The sequence below is a fragment of the Halyomorpha halys genome, unplaced genomic scaffold (genome assembly GCF_000696795.3).
Source record: "Halyomorpha halys isolate HHAL.00 unplaced genomic scaffold, Hhal_1.1 Scaffold629.1, whole genome shotgun sequence".
NCBI classification, from domain to species: domain Eukaryota; kingdom Metazoa; phylum Arthropoda; class Insecta; order Hemiptera; family Pentatomidae; genus Halyomorpha; species Halyomorpha halys.
Window position 1 is genome coordinate 343,280 of NW_027111602.1, and position 15,997 is coordinate 359,276.

The following is a 15,997-nucleotide window of genomic DNA, read 5'->3' on the forward strand; positions in this document are numbered from 1 at the left end:
AATAATGTGTTAACATTATTGATAATTAATATTATAAATCTTAATCTACTTATTATCACTCAATTCCAATGACCAATTATTTTATTAGATATTTCTAATTATAGTTTATGATATTCATTACAATATTCTTCAGCTTAGAAGTAAATACATTTAGTCAGGTTTTTCATTTGTTTGGTGTGGATTGACACCGATAAAACCATTAAATCAGTGAAGTGCATTGTTATATTTTAATTTTTTTAAATAATAACATGTTTTTATTTTTCTAGCTATATGGAGTAAACTAAGGGTATACCCAGTCAGATAATAGCCTTATAAATCTTTACTTGAATTTTTTACTTTCTGTGTTTAACTTCTTAGCCAATGTTAGGTATTTTTATAATAGCTTTGTATTTAGGAAACTTGGTTTATTAAATTTTTATATACTTACAAAAGACTGCTGAATATTCTTAATAATTTAGATTTTAATTTATGAGACCACTTTGTTGTAATTTCAGATAAATTGGTATTTATTATTTAATAAAGCTGTAAATAAATATATTTCATTTTATTTTCTTCCTATAACTATTCACCATTAATAACAACCACTGATAAGAGTCATAGATGTATTGTAAGGTAGCCTAAACTGAGGCAAGTTTGTGCCAGTCTTTTAATTTGTTCTATGTCACTTCTTTGTTTATCAAAATATTCATATGAATTTAAGATAGGTACATATTTCAATTTTCTATTTTGGAGCAGAAAGAAACGTTAAGTGATTGGGGTTGATGAGAGTTATTTTTTATTCTTGGCACGATCTTGCCCTATCGAACAGGACGAGATCACCTCATTCTTTTTTCTCCTTTTAGTTGACATCTATTCAGTTCATACAGTTTGCATATTTGCCGGTCTCCTTGTGCATTCTATGTGTCTATGTTATAATTGATATTGAGTAATATCAAGTATAACAATAAAAAAATAATCTATAATGAGAAGGAGAAAAGGAAAAGAAAACTACTAGACATAATAGTATTGAGAGTTTTCACTTGGTCTCATACTTTGAACTTCCATGAGGGTACTGAACAAAATTTTGAAGCTTGCCACCTCAGTTTTTCTTATACGAATTGTTCTTAAACATTTTTCTTCCACGACAAGAATGTTATGCATTTTTTTAGAAACTTCGGCTCATACTAACTTAAACAATCAAAGAATAAACAATTTAAGAATAAATTCTCTGTATTTTGTTCCCATAAATTTTGTTGTCCTAGGCATCATTTAGGAATATACACACTTAGTCTAATGGGATCCAGTAAAATGGGGACCAGAAAGGACAGACACAGCTTTCTTCATGATGGGCCGTCCAAAGAAAAAAAAAATTATAAGAAACAAAATTGTAGGTAATTTGTAAGCTTTCCAAACAATACATTGTATGAGTCATTGCCAAACAATCTATGAGCAAAAAAAAATTAAAGTTTATTATGAGATTTTTTCATACTTCCAATAAATATTTGTTGGAGTAAATTTGGAAATCACAATAAGCCCCCTAAAACACAACTAAATAAATGTTATGATGTTATAAAGCAAGTATTTTATTAATGAGGTTTAAATAAGGATTTTATTAATAAGGTTATTAATAAATATTTTATTAATAAGGCATTTTTCAACATTTCATAACTCTTATTTTAGTGTTGCAATTACTTAGGTCTATGAACAATATATGCAAACACAGCTTTGAAGTTAACTCTTGATATTTTATTTAATTATTTCCAAAGTTTGCAGATTAATACAGTAAAATATTGTATTAATCACTCATTCATATACTGGCTTAGTATTGTTAATTTATAAGAGGCAATTAAGGGCTTGCAGACTGTAGACTGACACATAATTATAAATAATTTAAATCATTTTATTAATTAATTATATAAATTTCATTGATTTGATCTGGCGATAAAAAGTGTGAGCACAAATGCCACAAACTTATTAAGCGTGTGCTCACAGTTAATAATAACCCTTTAATTGCATCTCAAACTCACTAATCCCATATCACAGCCCTTGAAGAATGGTGTCGTAATTAGAGGATTAAAATAAATCCCATCAAATCACCTTTACCCTTCGTCGTAAACCTACCGACTGCTCTACAGTCTCTTTAACCAATGTTGATCTTACCCCTGTCAAACAGATCCGGACTACATCTGGACAAACGACTAACCTGGAATCCTTATACAAGACTGAAAAGACAGGAAACTGCACGTCGATTTCGAAACAGCACTTACTGAATAAACGATCTAAACTTCCAATTTATTACAAAAGACTGATCTACATGACTGTTATAAGGCCAATCTGTACTTACTGAGTTGAGCTTTGGAGATCCACTAAACCTCTGAATTCCTCTTGTTTCCAATCCTTACAATCCAAAATCCTTCATAAAATCCTCAACGCTCCTTACTTTGTCACAAATAAAATCATACATAAAGACCTTAATGTTGCACAGGTCACCGGTCTAGCCCAAACCAAATATTATTTCTTCCAATATAAACATCATTTATAATGGAAAAGATTCTCTTGAGTTCTTGTTTTGTTTTTTTTGTATTCCTAAAAACACCTAGAGTCACTAGAAAAAAACAATAATAATGAATTAATTTTTATTAATATATTCTTGTTTGAGAGTGGTTTAGTTTATTTAAAAACAAATTTGATCCTTTTTTTCTCAACTTTATTCTTTACAAACCCTCCCACGTTTCGACCTTCAGGTCATTCTCAAGGATACATCAAAATGAAGGTATCCTTGAGAATGACCTGAGGGTCGAATCATTGGAGGGTTTGTAAAGAATAAAGTTGATCAAATTTGTTTTTAAATAAAATAATAATGAAATAAAAAGAGGAAAACATTAAAATAAAAAGGATATATATGTTAGGAAATGTATCTTAAGTAAAATGGTGTTGCATAGTAACCTTCCATACAACCAAAATTAGTAAACCAACTTAATTTTCAGTTTTAGTTCATTGAGTTAAACTCTTAAGTTAAAACTTAAAGTGAAGAAGAAATAAATAAAATGGTATTTACTAGCCCAGAAAAAAAATGTATACTTTTTCAATCCTTTGGAGTAATGCGCCAATAAACTTTAGTTTTGTTTTTAACTTTTTTTTCAAATGGATAAATTCAGGATTTCAATAGCTAAGAACCTTTCTGGAAAAAATCTGCTGCAAAAAAAAAAAAATTGAACCAGACTCCGTTGGATCCTCCCTCTTCAATTCTTTAGAAAAAAGGAAAAAATCAATTGGTATAAAAAATGGACTTGAAAAAATGTATAATTTCTGAGTCATGCACAAATAATTTCAATTTTATTTATAACTTTTTTCTACTGGATATATTCAGGATTTGTATAGCTCCTCGGGACCAAACCGAACCTCTAGAAAAAAACAAAATGTAAATCGGATAAGAACTTTCTAAGATCTTATATACATATAAATACATGAAATGTATTATATTTACTTTATTCAGCCTTCTTCCTTTGATTGCCTTGTGGGAATATAAGGTGTTGAAAATAACAAACATTACATTTTTACTTATATAGATTGGGTGCTTGTGAATTTTTTGAGTTGTGGGAAGAAAACAATAACTGAATCTATTATAAAAGGAGCTTGACACATAAAATTCAGCTCATAAAACATACATCTGCAATTAATTTTTGAAATTTACTAATTAGATAATTAATTTCATTAAGGTACGAATTAGCTGTTTTTTCGTTTATAACTAAGAGCATCCTACCAAAAAAGTTACTGTTTAACAAATTAAACTACATTGAATGAGTTCCATAACTTATTAATTTGGTTAGGTAGTATGTTGTAAACCGTAAACCGTCGAAAATAAAAACAAAAACTTTTTTGTTTTCAAATCTTGCCAGAAACTGAGATAGATGAGTTCAAAATTAACACTGAATGTAATTAATGAAGATTCTTAAACCTTAGAAGCTTGAATACGTTTGTAAAGTTATGAATTAGAAAAATTTAGGTCTTTCCTTTTTTTTTGTGCCTATAAATTATAAAATCGAAAAAGCAACAATTCAACAAATTAAATAACGTTAAATTATGCATCGAGAGAGTATCATAATGTAATAATTTGTTCATTCATTTTCACTCAATCATTTTTTGGTTTCAATTATAGTTTTTCTCTACTTCTGGAATCTGTATTGTAGCTACTATATTAACTGAAAGTGACAAGTAAAAAAAGATAAACAGTATATGCAAAATTGATGCATAAGATATAATTATCTGGGAAGGTCATTTCAAACTCCAATTTCATAGGAGACAGTTGTGTCTTCGGATCGTCTCCGCGAACTACATTCTGATTGAGGTACAATAATAGAAGTTTTGAGTACTATATTATACTATCTTTTTAATTATAAACAGATGGGATGGTGAAATCTTGTGAAATGATCGCGATTTTAAATTGCAAATAAAGCCAGATGTGATAGATAGTTTATCGTGTCAAGTATATATAGATTGCAGATTATCAAAAAATTGCAGTCGAAGTAACAAGAACTAAACGCTAAGTGAAGTGTTGTTGGCTAAAGATTTTTTTTTTTATTTGGTGTTACAGTTTTTGGACCAAAACGTCAGTTTGTATTATAATAAAAACTTTGACATTATATTTTGTTTTTATCACTTTGAGTCATTTGCTGATTACTATCAAATCGACAAAACTATCTATCAAAGGCAAATAAAATAAATTACTTCAATTATAAATAGCATTGTTAAATGGTAGAACAAACAATTTCGTAGTTCTTGGTGTCTAATACTACATTTCCAATAGAGGAGAATTCTATCAAAAGCGTCTGTATCCAATGATCATGAATAAAGCTATTTTGATACATTGAATTCTAGCTCTCAAAATTATTCAGTTTATTTCAAGACTTAAATTTTCATAAATAAAAATTAGACTTTCCTAGATAAAAAAAAAGTATCTCCTATAATTATATTCCTATAAATATTTTCTGGTATCCTTCTTCTACCTATTTATCCAATCCCGCCGTCCATCATATCTCCGATTTCCTTCTAATCAAATCTTCCAACAATTCACGAATTACTCGTCTTCACCGAACAGTAGCTTTTGAAAGATATTTCATTATCAGATCCACTTCCCAAATTTTATTTGTCGCTCAAGTACGTTTCCCATCTTCAAATCCTGCCTATTCCTTCACTTTCTATCCATTCAGGCCAAAAAGAAGTGAAATTAATGCTATTTTCAAATAAAATTTGTAAATTGATTGAATATTTTGTTTTATATATTTTTCTACACGTTGTTGTTCATTTGTTAGTGAAATTTGTAATAACGGAAGTTAAAATATTTTACTCTTTTTAGTTAGTTATTTTGTTATTCAATTTATTATTATAAGGAGTTATATTTTGATTTAATATTATTTCATTTTTATGATTTTTTTTTGTATAAAAATAGTTTGCTTTCTACTCTAAGACTTGAATGTCCAATTTTTAATTCTGTATTATTATTCTTGAGGGGCTCGTCCCAGAATAAATAAAAAATACTATTATTATTAAAATGCCCTGATAATAATTTTTTTTTCTTTCAAAGTGAATGTATTTGATTTTTGATAGAATGCTCCTTAATTAATGATGAATAACTATGGCAAATTTGATACGATTTTTGTGTTTCTCCGGTAGCATATGAAAATGTCTAATCTGATTCTAAGTAAAAATATTAAATTTTACATATCGAGTGGTTTCATGAAGGCAATATTGGTTATGAAATTATTATAGCTGTTCCTGAAGAGAGTATAATTAATTATCGTTCTAAAAAAAGCTGTTGTTATGCTCCCTATACACTACTTTAACTAATCATCTTATTTTGACTATAAATTAATTTATGTTCAAGTAGGACTACTGAAAGATTTGTGATGACATTACTTCCACACGATATACATTTCATAACAACCTAGGAAACACCTAAACATTAAAATATACACTCAATTTGTTTGTTTATGCACTTTTACTCATTTAGAATTTCAATTCAGTACAAAGATTGTACCTAAGTTGCGAATCTCAACAAAACTCGAAGTAGGCATTAGATAAAACGATATCTGAACATTGGCTGCTATCTGTTGATGAAGTTGATCTAGCTCTCGCAGGTGCAAAAGCTCTCTAATCATGGTATATGATATTATACAGGTGACCCTGTTTTGTGATATTGGTTTAATCTAAACTAAAGGAATGGGTGCAGGTATGAAAAATGTTTTCTGATGTGCTATCCCTTATCTGCCATTAATCGCTTTCATTATATGTCTTCATAAACAAAAAGTCGATGTTTAGTGGGTATATTAAACATGAAAGAAGTCAGAAAGGCGAATGTAAGCAATTAAGTTTTGGAAAATTCATCCTTCCAAACTTAACCAAAAAAGTTGGAAGATGAAAAATTTCTTCTTTTCTAGACTCCGCTATTAATCTTTTTAGTGCTTTAAACGATATATCTTTTGTTTTTTAAATTTTATTATGCTTGAAAAATGTAATGAAAATTTGGTTGAAAGAACTTCTTTACCGGATATATAAGTTTAAAAAAAAATAAAATAATTTAATGAATAAATAAGTTAAAATAATAGTTCTAAAATAATTATTTTATTTTATTATGGTTAGTTAATAGATGGTTTAATTAATATATATATATGTAAATATTGCCTATATCGGATCAAGATTTTTTTTTTTTTAATAATTTAGTTATTGTTATTTACAACTGTATACACATATATACAACTAGTAAATTTGCTGTAGGTGACATAGTGACATGATACAAACATGTGGAGAATCTACCCACTGATAGAACTCCAATAACATATCTAGAGGAGAAGATCTCGAGGTCATCTTCTTTTCAGACACCTAGGAGGATTATTAGGTAATGAAGGAGAAGCCAGGTTAGAAACAAGTGGAAAGAATTTCTTTCAACCAAATTTTTATTACATTTTTCTTTAAATCTATGGATTAGTTTTGTTTTGGTAAAATGTATTTATTTGTTTGTTTTACTGTAAACTGATCTACTACTGTGACTAGTATTTCTCTGGTTTGATCTCACATTGCTGTCTAATAGTGAATTTGTTTAGCGGGTCACTGGGGAGGAGGGGAAATTCGGGAGAGTGAATTTGTCGATCAAATGAAATAAAAATTATGAAATGGAAGGTACAAGAAAGAGAAAGAAAAAGGGAATGAATTGAAATATTTGTATTTAGTGTTTAGACTGGAATTGATTATAAAAGGAAACTGTGGGGGGGGGGGACTGTTTTCATTCTTTTTATTATATCATGTAAATATATGTAATTTATATGTGTTCGATCACGGATTGATTAGAATGCTGTAATCCTCATTTTAAAATTCAATCTTAAAAATATATTTTTATCTCTGAAAACTGATTAAAAAAAAGTATTAGGCTTCATTCTAGCAAGTAACATAAAAAATATAAATTTTGCACAATTTAAAGTAATAAATAGTTAATTTAAAAAAAAGATCGCACTAGCATTGAAGAAATGGCGACAGGTTCTGACTAATTCAGTGAACTACTGTAAGCATACCACAAAAATGCTACGGGTAGATCAGAAAATTCGTTGCTAGATTGAACCACATATACATTCTAAATAACACTAAGCAGATTATTTAATGTAAATGTATCGGGAGAGTTCGAGCAACTTCGGCTGTTTCCAATTGTAGCTTCTCATAGATTCTATCTCTCTCTTTTTCTTTCTAGTTTTCTCCTTTAATTTTTATCGAATTATTTAATAATTTGTACTTATCCATTGCTTATTATTGCTAACCACGAGAACTCGTTATTTATTCAAAATAAAAGTTACTTCATGGGAATAGTTTTTGAAAAATCTGCATTTAAGACCTGTATGACTATGTCAATGAGGATAAGATTCATCTTATATTAAAAAAAAAAAAAACTTCGTTGTAAATTGTTAATTAAATTGGTTTCAGTTATTTTCTAGAAAATCCTAAAAAAAACAACATAAAATCTATTAAGTGGCACTTCTGCTTGATCTATTTAAGCGAAAAAAGTTTCTATAACATCCCAGGCATACACCTACGCTAAATATATAATTTCAGTTTCGTACGACTTCTGGTTTTTGATCTAGGCTGTTCACACACTCCTTGCTTGTATGTGCTTCAGAGAGGAAACAATTGAACTGAAAAGATCGTGTAGCGGAAACATCACTCCAGATAACTTGGTGATTCATATGGGCTTGGACATTGGGTAGCGGTGAAGGAATTCGCCATAGTTGTCCTTACTAGAATAATAGCGGAAGAGAAGGCTAGAAGAGGTAACTAGCATGGAAGTAACATGAATCAATATATGGCTGAAGAATGTGCCATGTGGAGAAGAAAAGCATGAGCCGGCACTCGGCCATTTCCCTCCACGTTGTTAGAAGCCTATTCATGTCCTTTGAAGATTTCAACCAATCCTAGTAAAAAAGAAAAAAAAAATCCACACTGACACGCGCTCTCGCACAGAATATTTTGTGAGACTTAGTTATTTGGACGCAGTGGACCTCAAAACCCGTCGAAAACCCTAATCCGAAATTTTCACACTCACAATACATTCCCATATTATATATTTAATATACAAAGTGAAACAAAAAAAAAGTGGAATACTTGTTTTTTAAAAAAACAAAGAACGGGAATTGGATTTGATAGTCTTGTGTCACCTCTTCCATCTGTCTAAATGTGTTTCTTAGAAAATATCGGCTATTCTCCTAATTATTCAATTCACTACAATTCTGGATAATGTTTTTGTCTAGTCTAATTGTTTTGAATTGAACAGTTGCCGCGTTTATTTGAGAGACACGCAACCAATTGGGTTTCAGTAATTTGCTGTGGGTTATTATCTCGATAAAATTGGTCCATGAAGAATTTTAAGTTATCTTGAACTGTTTCAATGCCTGAATTATAATTATTTTATGGAATGCCTTTTGATTTTTAAATAATTTTTTGTCCAAAAGCTTGTTGTGAGATTTGAATAGCTTATTATTAATTATTCTGACCAAAGAACCAGGAGTAATTTCCAGGAAGTGGAATTTATTTATAATTTAAATTACTCATATTATACCGAAATCAATTTTATTAATTTCATTACCAAGATATATCTCCTCGTAAATTAATATAGGTAGATTTTTTTTTTACAGTTATTTTTATCAATTATTATATACAGTTTGCCACAGCTATAATTGATACATGATACATAATTAGGTGAAAATACTTTTTGCATAACACAGTGCAGTTATTTGAATTTCCGTTTTTATATATATATATTTTTAGTTTCTAACAATAGGAAAATTATAGGAAAGCCTTCATTGCGAGAAGGAAACGTATTAAAATCAATAAAGTAATGATTTATATTCATATTCAACTATACTTTTGTCAAAAACAGATAAAAAAATATAGAAGACGAAAAGACAAAAATTCACGATTTTCAAAATTCCTGGTGCTTAGAAAATGGTTTAAGAACAAAAACAGTAATCCTTAAAATAAGGGATGTGGACATTTACAAAATGAAATAGTTATTAATTTATTTTTTTTTGGACATAGTGAACTTTAAAATTATTAAATGATTGAGCTATGAAATAAATTCGACCAATTGAAATGGATCCGTTTTGCTGTCCATGAATTATAAACATTCCAGAAGGATTAAAGCTAAAGGATTAAAAAGTAACTTTTTTTAGGTAACAAATAACAGTTGTGTTTGGCATTAAGATGTCGTCTACTAACTTGGATCCAGCTGTGATGGAGGCCGTTCTTGTAATGCAGAACCAGGAACTGGCTGTTCGGAGGGTGTTGAAGTGTGAGGCCCGGCCCGCCCTACCGAAGGGTGAGAACTACCTGTCTTTGGTCAGCAGGATAACTCTTGAAGTGGTGTTAGGCAATGGCAGGAAGTCATACAAGAACTTTATTTTGAAGGAAGTACCACCTGAGGAAAAAAATCAAAAGTTCGTCCATAATTTAGGTGTCTTCAAAATAGAAACTGAAGTAAGTTTTTTTATTTTATTTATTTATTTTTTCATTATGTTCATAAAAAAAGAAATTAATAAAAAAAACGATATAATATTAAGTTTTTACCAAGTAGATTAGCCTCAGTAGATATTACTCAATATCGCGAACACATTGGATCATGATAAGAGAAAATATACTTCCCAAAATGTGAGAAATCGTCATGTCAGGTTTTGAGTAAAATATTTGGTACTAATTATAAAAATTAGATTACTTGGTAAAAATTATATAACCCAATTATTTTGAGTGTATTGAAAAATAATACTTTTACTAACTGCAACTAACAACTTTTTTTTTTGTGGATTTAAAAACAAATTATAGAGTTACTTGCTGACATGTGTTTCATATAAGTATGAATTTTTGTTACCTTGTTATCTGTCAGATATCACGCACTTGTATTGTAGTGTTAGAAGCACTTGGTCGTAAAATATGATGTCTGACATTTAGTTTGATTTGAGGTTTTTTTTTTGGGTTTTTTACCGTGTTTAAACGTAACAGTAGCTTCACTATCACTACATGTACTTTCAACTATCAAATAAATCCTACTGCAACAATGCTGCTAAAACATTAAATATTGTCATGACGGAGCTAGTGATTATAGATACCATATTCACTTGAACACAAATTTGCATTCTGCGAGATATAGCGAAACATTTGTAAGTTGAATCCAAATTAGGCATTGTGTAAATTTCACCAATCTTAACTTATAACCACAATATTATACGTTTCGGCCAACATTCTATTCTTCAGTAACAAAAATTTCAAATTAATTTTTTTATGACCTGTTCTATCTAGGATGTTTTAGTCTACGAATCCATACTAGAATGAGAAAATTGAATTTCGTTCCATAAGATGGCGTGTTAGCCAGAACTTAAAACATTTTGGTCATAAATTAAAATTGGTGAAATAATATTGCCTATTTAATTTAACAAATTTACTTTAGCCTTAAATAAATTACATATACAAAAATTTACCTTTCTGCAATAGAACAGTGTGAGGAGTAAATTTTATTTTGAATTAAATATAATAATGAATTGATATCAGATGTACCTGCGAATCCTCAAGCAGATGGAGGAACTGATGGATGAGGTTCATGAAACCGAAGAGTTGCTCTGGGGAAGACTGATATTTTATCAACCCTATACCTATCTTCTCTTCGAGGATCTTAAGGTATCTCTTAAGTTCTAAAAGTATTTCTTTTTAAAGAAAATTCTCAGATACTTTTTATAAAATTCTATTAGCGACTATGTCACTCTTAAAATTGAGATTTTATCAACCCTATAAATTTCTTCCCTTCATGTATCTTAAGGTATCTATGTGGTAGATATTATTTTTAATGTAATACACTAAGTTGCTATTTATTAAATTATGTAACTATGTTATTCCTAGAAAAATAAGTATTACACTGTGTGGTTGCAGAAGACTAAGGTGTTTATCACACTCAGTACTTATCACAACTTTTGTGTAATGAAATATGTAAACATTAGAAATCACATTTAATCTTTATTATGGAGCATTGCAATTCTATTGTTTACATTATTACACCACTTTTAAGAAAGTATGTTTTTTGGTTGAATCAAGCCCTTGTTTCTTAGGCTTCAGGGTTTCTAATGACCCCTCGTCAATCCTGCTTGGACCTGGAACATGGACACCTAGTGTTACACAGTTTGGGCAGATTCCATGGTATGTCCAGGGTCCTTGAGGAGCGGGGGATCATCAATATCAAGGATTTCAAACCCTACGCCATGATCAGTGACAAGAATTTTATTAAATTGTTCTTTCACTGTGGTCTTCGGAATCTCAGTGAAGCAATGCATCAATTCTGGGAACCAGCCTGGTAAGAATTTAAATTAAAACGCATTTATGGTTATCAAATATAAAAATAAATTCAAAACCTATAATTGACTGTATCTATTTGGTGGTTGGATACTTTTGACTTTAGTATCTCTAAAAATATTTAATTTTCAAGTCGTTACATGAATTTTTTAGTTAAAAAATGAGCCAATTCCCCAAAAATTAACTTCAAAGAACGAAGATAAAAATGTGCATAAAAAAAATTGTTCAGAGATAAAATAGATATTGCGAACTTAATTCCCTGATCTTCCAATTCGACTGTAAAAAGTTAGTAGGTTTTGGAGTTTGTATCAGGATAATCTCATTGTAGTGAATATTATTGATTATTATATTTCAGGCACAGTTTAGCAAACAAACTTATAATGCCTTTGGAGACTTTACAGAATAAGATGTTAGAGATTGGAAAACTAGATGAATCTAGATTTAATGTGGTCAACCATGGAGACTGTTGGTCGAACAACATGTTATTCAAGTACGACTGGAATCACCGTCCCATCGCAGTCCGGTTGGTCAATTGAAACTTTATTCATTGTTTTTATTAATTTGGAACATTACAGTGTTTTTCAGAAGTCAAATATCAATACTTAAAGGAGAGGTAGTTTTAAAAAAATGAATCCATTGCTCTCAATATCACCTTCCTATTTCATTCCATTGTTCAGATATGATTTTTTGTATCGTTTTTCAAGAAAACCACGCTCTTTCTTATAAATATCTAGATTCCTTAACATTATCGGAAACTAGGATGAATTTTCTACAAGACAGGAACTAATAAGCAGGAAACTATCGCTTTGTTAGGTGATCATGATAACCACAGGGAAATAAACTAGTGAAAATGAAATAAATGGTAGAATCCTACGCAATCTAAAAAACTTTAGACACGTTCAACACTAAGAGTACCTCGTATATTTTTTGTCCTGGTTTCTCTATCTCATCTCTGTAGTCTCTTTCCTCAGGGAGTTTCGCAGAAATGTCTCGCAATTTATATTAAGCTAAAAACCTAACTTAGTTCAATCTGCACACTCTAGTCTATTTCATCACGATTCCTTTTGTAATAGGAGTACCTTCATTCTTCATAACCGTGTAGCTTCTTGCTGTTCTTGTTGAGGGTGTGTACTAGGTTGGGGCTAGATACAAAGGAAATCTAGATTGTCTCTTCCTCCTCTACTCAGCAGCATTCTTTAGACAAAAGGTTAGATTTTTTTACCGAAACATTTTCTAAAGGTGGTAATTACTGCAAACAGTGTTATTCGAAGACGTCACGGATTTTCAACTAGTAATATTAGAGAACAGTAATAAAACCAAAAACAGTTAGAAAACATATTAAGAGCTGGAAGTGATCAGTTTTACTAAGTGAAAAGGTTTATAATAATATTCTCATTCCAGTCCTTAAAAGAACTCCGTTGCCTTCAGAAAAGCAGCGCTACCTACCAATATTTGATTGAACTTAATTGTTCCTCAGGGAAAACATGGTTTTCCTGAAAAAACATTTTAAAACTTGTTTCTGCATATTACCTCTCCACAATGGATCGAGATCATAAGATGAACTTGGGAGCAGTGAATCACATTTTTTTAAACCATTCCTCCTCCCAATTACTGACATTTGCCCCCAGGAACTCCCAATATAGTGAAGTAGTATCATAAGTATTATTTTAATATTAATAAAATTATAACAGACTAAATTTTAATTTATTCTTTACCTATCTAAGGTGAAGGATTCATTTTGTGTATGCCAAGGTAGATATTACTTTCATATTATTTGGTCTAAGTATTTAATACTTTACATTACTTTAGGATTCCCTTCCTCTTGGTAGATAAGTGAGGATAAAGCACTGGCATATGTGAGTGCTTCGTTTATATTTTTAGTGTTAATTTATAATTGATGGGTGCAATTTACTTATTACTATTAGTAATAATATAACATTTATAGTTGGTTATATAAGTTTTTCTAAATGATTAATCTTTGTATTTACATATTTAGCTAACTCCAAAATCATTTAGACTTTAACTTTTCAAAAGTAATAAATTTCTTCCTAATTATAAACAAAAAAAAATGTAAAAAATGGATGTTTCATTTTGATTCACTCAAGGTATCATTATATAACTGATAATTTTTTGACTGCCCACATCTCTTCCAACTATGATTTATTTTCTTCATGACTATGAAATAACAGCTACAAACATAAAGTTCCTTGAAATTTGGTTCAGTTGTTTAAGAAAGACAAAGGACAATAATAATGACAAAAACATAAACTGGAATCACTTTATTGTATTCCTCTAACTTAGAAACAATTAGAACTTAAATCAGATTCTCAGATTATAAAATTTTCTGTTGAAGGTTCCTTGACTTCCAGATCAGCCATTACAACTCACCATGTTGGGATATAACTTACTTCATGTTCACCTCTATAGAACCCAAGATACGGCGTGAAAACTATGAACATCTTCTTAGGACATACACAAATAGCCTATTGTCCACACTTCAAAAGTATCACTACTCTGGAAGGCTGCCTACCCATGATAAAATAGCTGCTGAAATGGAGAGAATTGCATTTTTCAGGCTGACCCTAGTAGGACCGTTACATGCAATCATGACTGCTGAGGGAACAGATGCTATGGACATGGAAAAACTTTTAAGCTCTGGTGGTTCTAGTGGCTTTGGTAAAGATCTCTACAACTCTGAAAGCTATAAACAAAGGATGGGACCTGAATTACTCATGCTAGAAAAACAGGGTCTCTTATAGACAAATTAATACTCTTATGTTAATGTTCTTATTTAATTTTATTACAATTATATCTATATACACATATGATTGTAATAGTTCTCTTCCAGTTTAGTTCCTTATTAAATCACTTGATTATATTATATAATGTCAATTTTTCATGACATTATGAATAAAAATTAATAGATAAATATAATCTCGTTTTATTAACCACTCATCATATCCTTCTTGGTTTCAAATATTCATTTTATTGCTACTTTTGGGGCTCTTCAACGCTTGGAATTGGTTATATCAGTTTAGCCCAATTAGTGCTAAGTTTAAAATTGTATTTGAAAGTTAAATTGTAGATATGTTTAATGTAAAAGAAAAAAATATATTTTTAGTATAAATTATATTTTTTTCAACAAATAAAATCAATTGCACTGTCATCTTTATAATCTTTTTTGTATTAATCATTCCAACTTGATATGCATTGCACATTGTGAAGTCGTGTTTCAACTCCTCACTAGACACTTTAAGGTAGAGTCCTTCTCATAATAAGGTTCTTGTGTTTCTTATGTCCTGAGGGATCTAAGTACTTCACTTCCTCACTCATTCATCACCTCTTACAAGGCAAAGGTCTACCCTGGCACTGAATAGGGTTTTATTATTATCTTACATTAATTATTATCTTACTTAATTTATTATCTTACATTAAACCATATGTACTACCATTTTTCAGGCACTGTCACTTTTATGAAAAAATTTATTTCTTTGGTTGATAAAGATGGTATTGCATTTTCTTCTTTAATTGCTTTATTAACCATCAATTCCTCTAACACCAAAATGACCTTGTAACTATTCAGCATTACATCCAGTACTCAATAATGTTTTTAATGGTATCGAGGTGTTGATAACCATTTGTTTAATGAAAAAGAATGTCTCATAGCCTTAACCTTAGAATATTAATGGTTAAGTAGATAGCAGGTTTTACTATACATTCATCGAATCAATATATACATAAACACATTGATACTACCATACAGAAAAAATGGATATTTACGTTCTAAAATATGCGGTCATGAAGAGACCAATTTAAAACTCTTTATTAAACTTTATGCTGTTTTAAGCATTACTTAAATAATTTTACAAAAATTAATTCTTTAAGAATTTTTTTGAAATAAAGAAGAAATTGTTTCATGATAACATCTGATTACAAAAAAAAATACTATAGTGAATTTACCTATCGTTAATATAGATCTAATTTTCTTAGATAATTATAACCAGGGCTGAGTGCAAGGCCTATAAGTCTAAAAACTTTCTGGGACAGCCAGTCATGGGGAGCCATTGGCAAATACATGAATAAATTCATGTTTGTTTCTATAAAACTTACTTTTTCAAAGGTCTTTTCCCCCAACTACAGATAGACC

General features: G+C 29.8%; 1 protein-coding gene and 1 long non-coding RNA gene across 7 annotated transcripts in view; one reads left to right on the forward strand and one right to left on the reverse strand.

Moving 5' to 3' along the window:
- The window catches only part of LOC106684914 (uncharacterized), a 13,966-nt gene extending 4,089 nt beyond the window's left edge, over positions 1–9,877 (reverse strand). For all 3 annotated transcript variants that reach the window (XR_010843998.1, XR_010843999.1, XR_001343759.2), the window contains exons 1-2: positions 9,736–9,877; positions 2,324–2,584 (exon numbers count right to left, since the gene is read on the reverse strand). This is a non-coding gene — a long non-coding RNA (uncharacterized lncRNA). The remainder of the gene's footprint in view (positions 1–2,323; positions 2,585–9,735) is intronic.
- On the forward strand, positions 4,242–14,784 carry LOC106684911 (uncharacterized). 4 transcript variants are annotated; one of them, XM_067049656.1, is made up of 7 exons: positions 4,242–4,327; positions 6,754–6,893; positions 9,690–9,993; positions 11,059–11,184; positions 11,610–11,851; positions 12,206–12,373; positions 14,204–14,784. In XM_067049656.1, the coding sequence occupies exons 3-7, from the start codon at positions 9,721–9,723 to the stop codon at positions 14,607–14,609; spliced, it is 1,215 nt and encodes a 404-aa protein (XP_066905757.1). In that variant the 5' UTR covers positions 4,242–4,327; positions 6,754–6,893; positions 9,690–9,720; the 3' UTR covers positions 14,610–14,784. The 4 variants fall into 4 exon arrangements, with proteins under 4 accessions (XP_066905757.1, XP_066905756.1, XP_066905758.1 ...); XM_067049655.1 differs by having other exon boundaries at positions 6,754–6,874; XM_067049657.1 differs by having other exon boundaries at positions 6,754–6,874; positions 9,704–9,993.
- Positions 14,785–15,997: the final 1,213 nt, after the last annotated feature.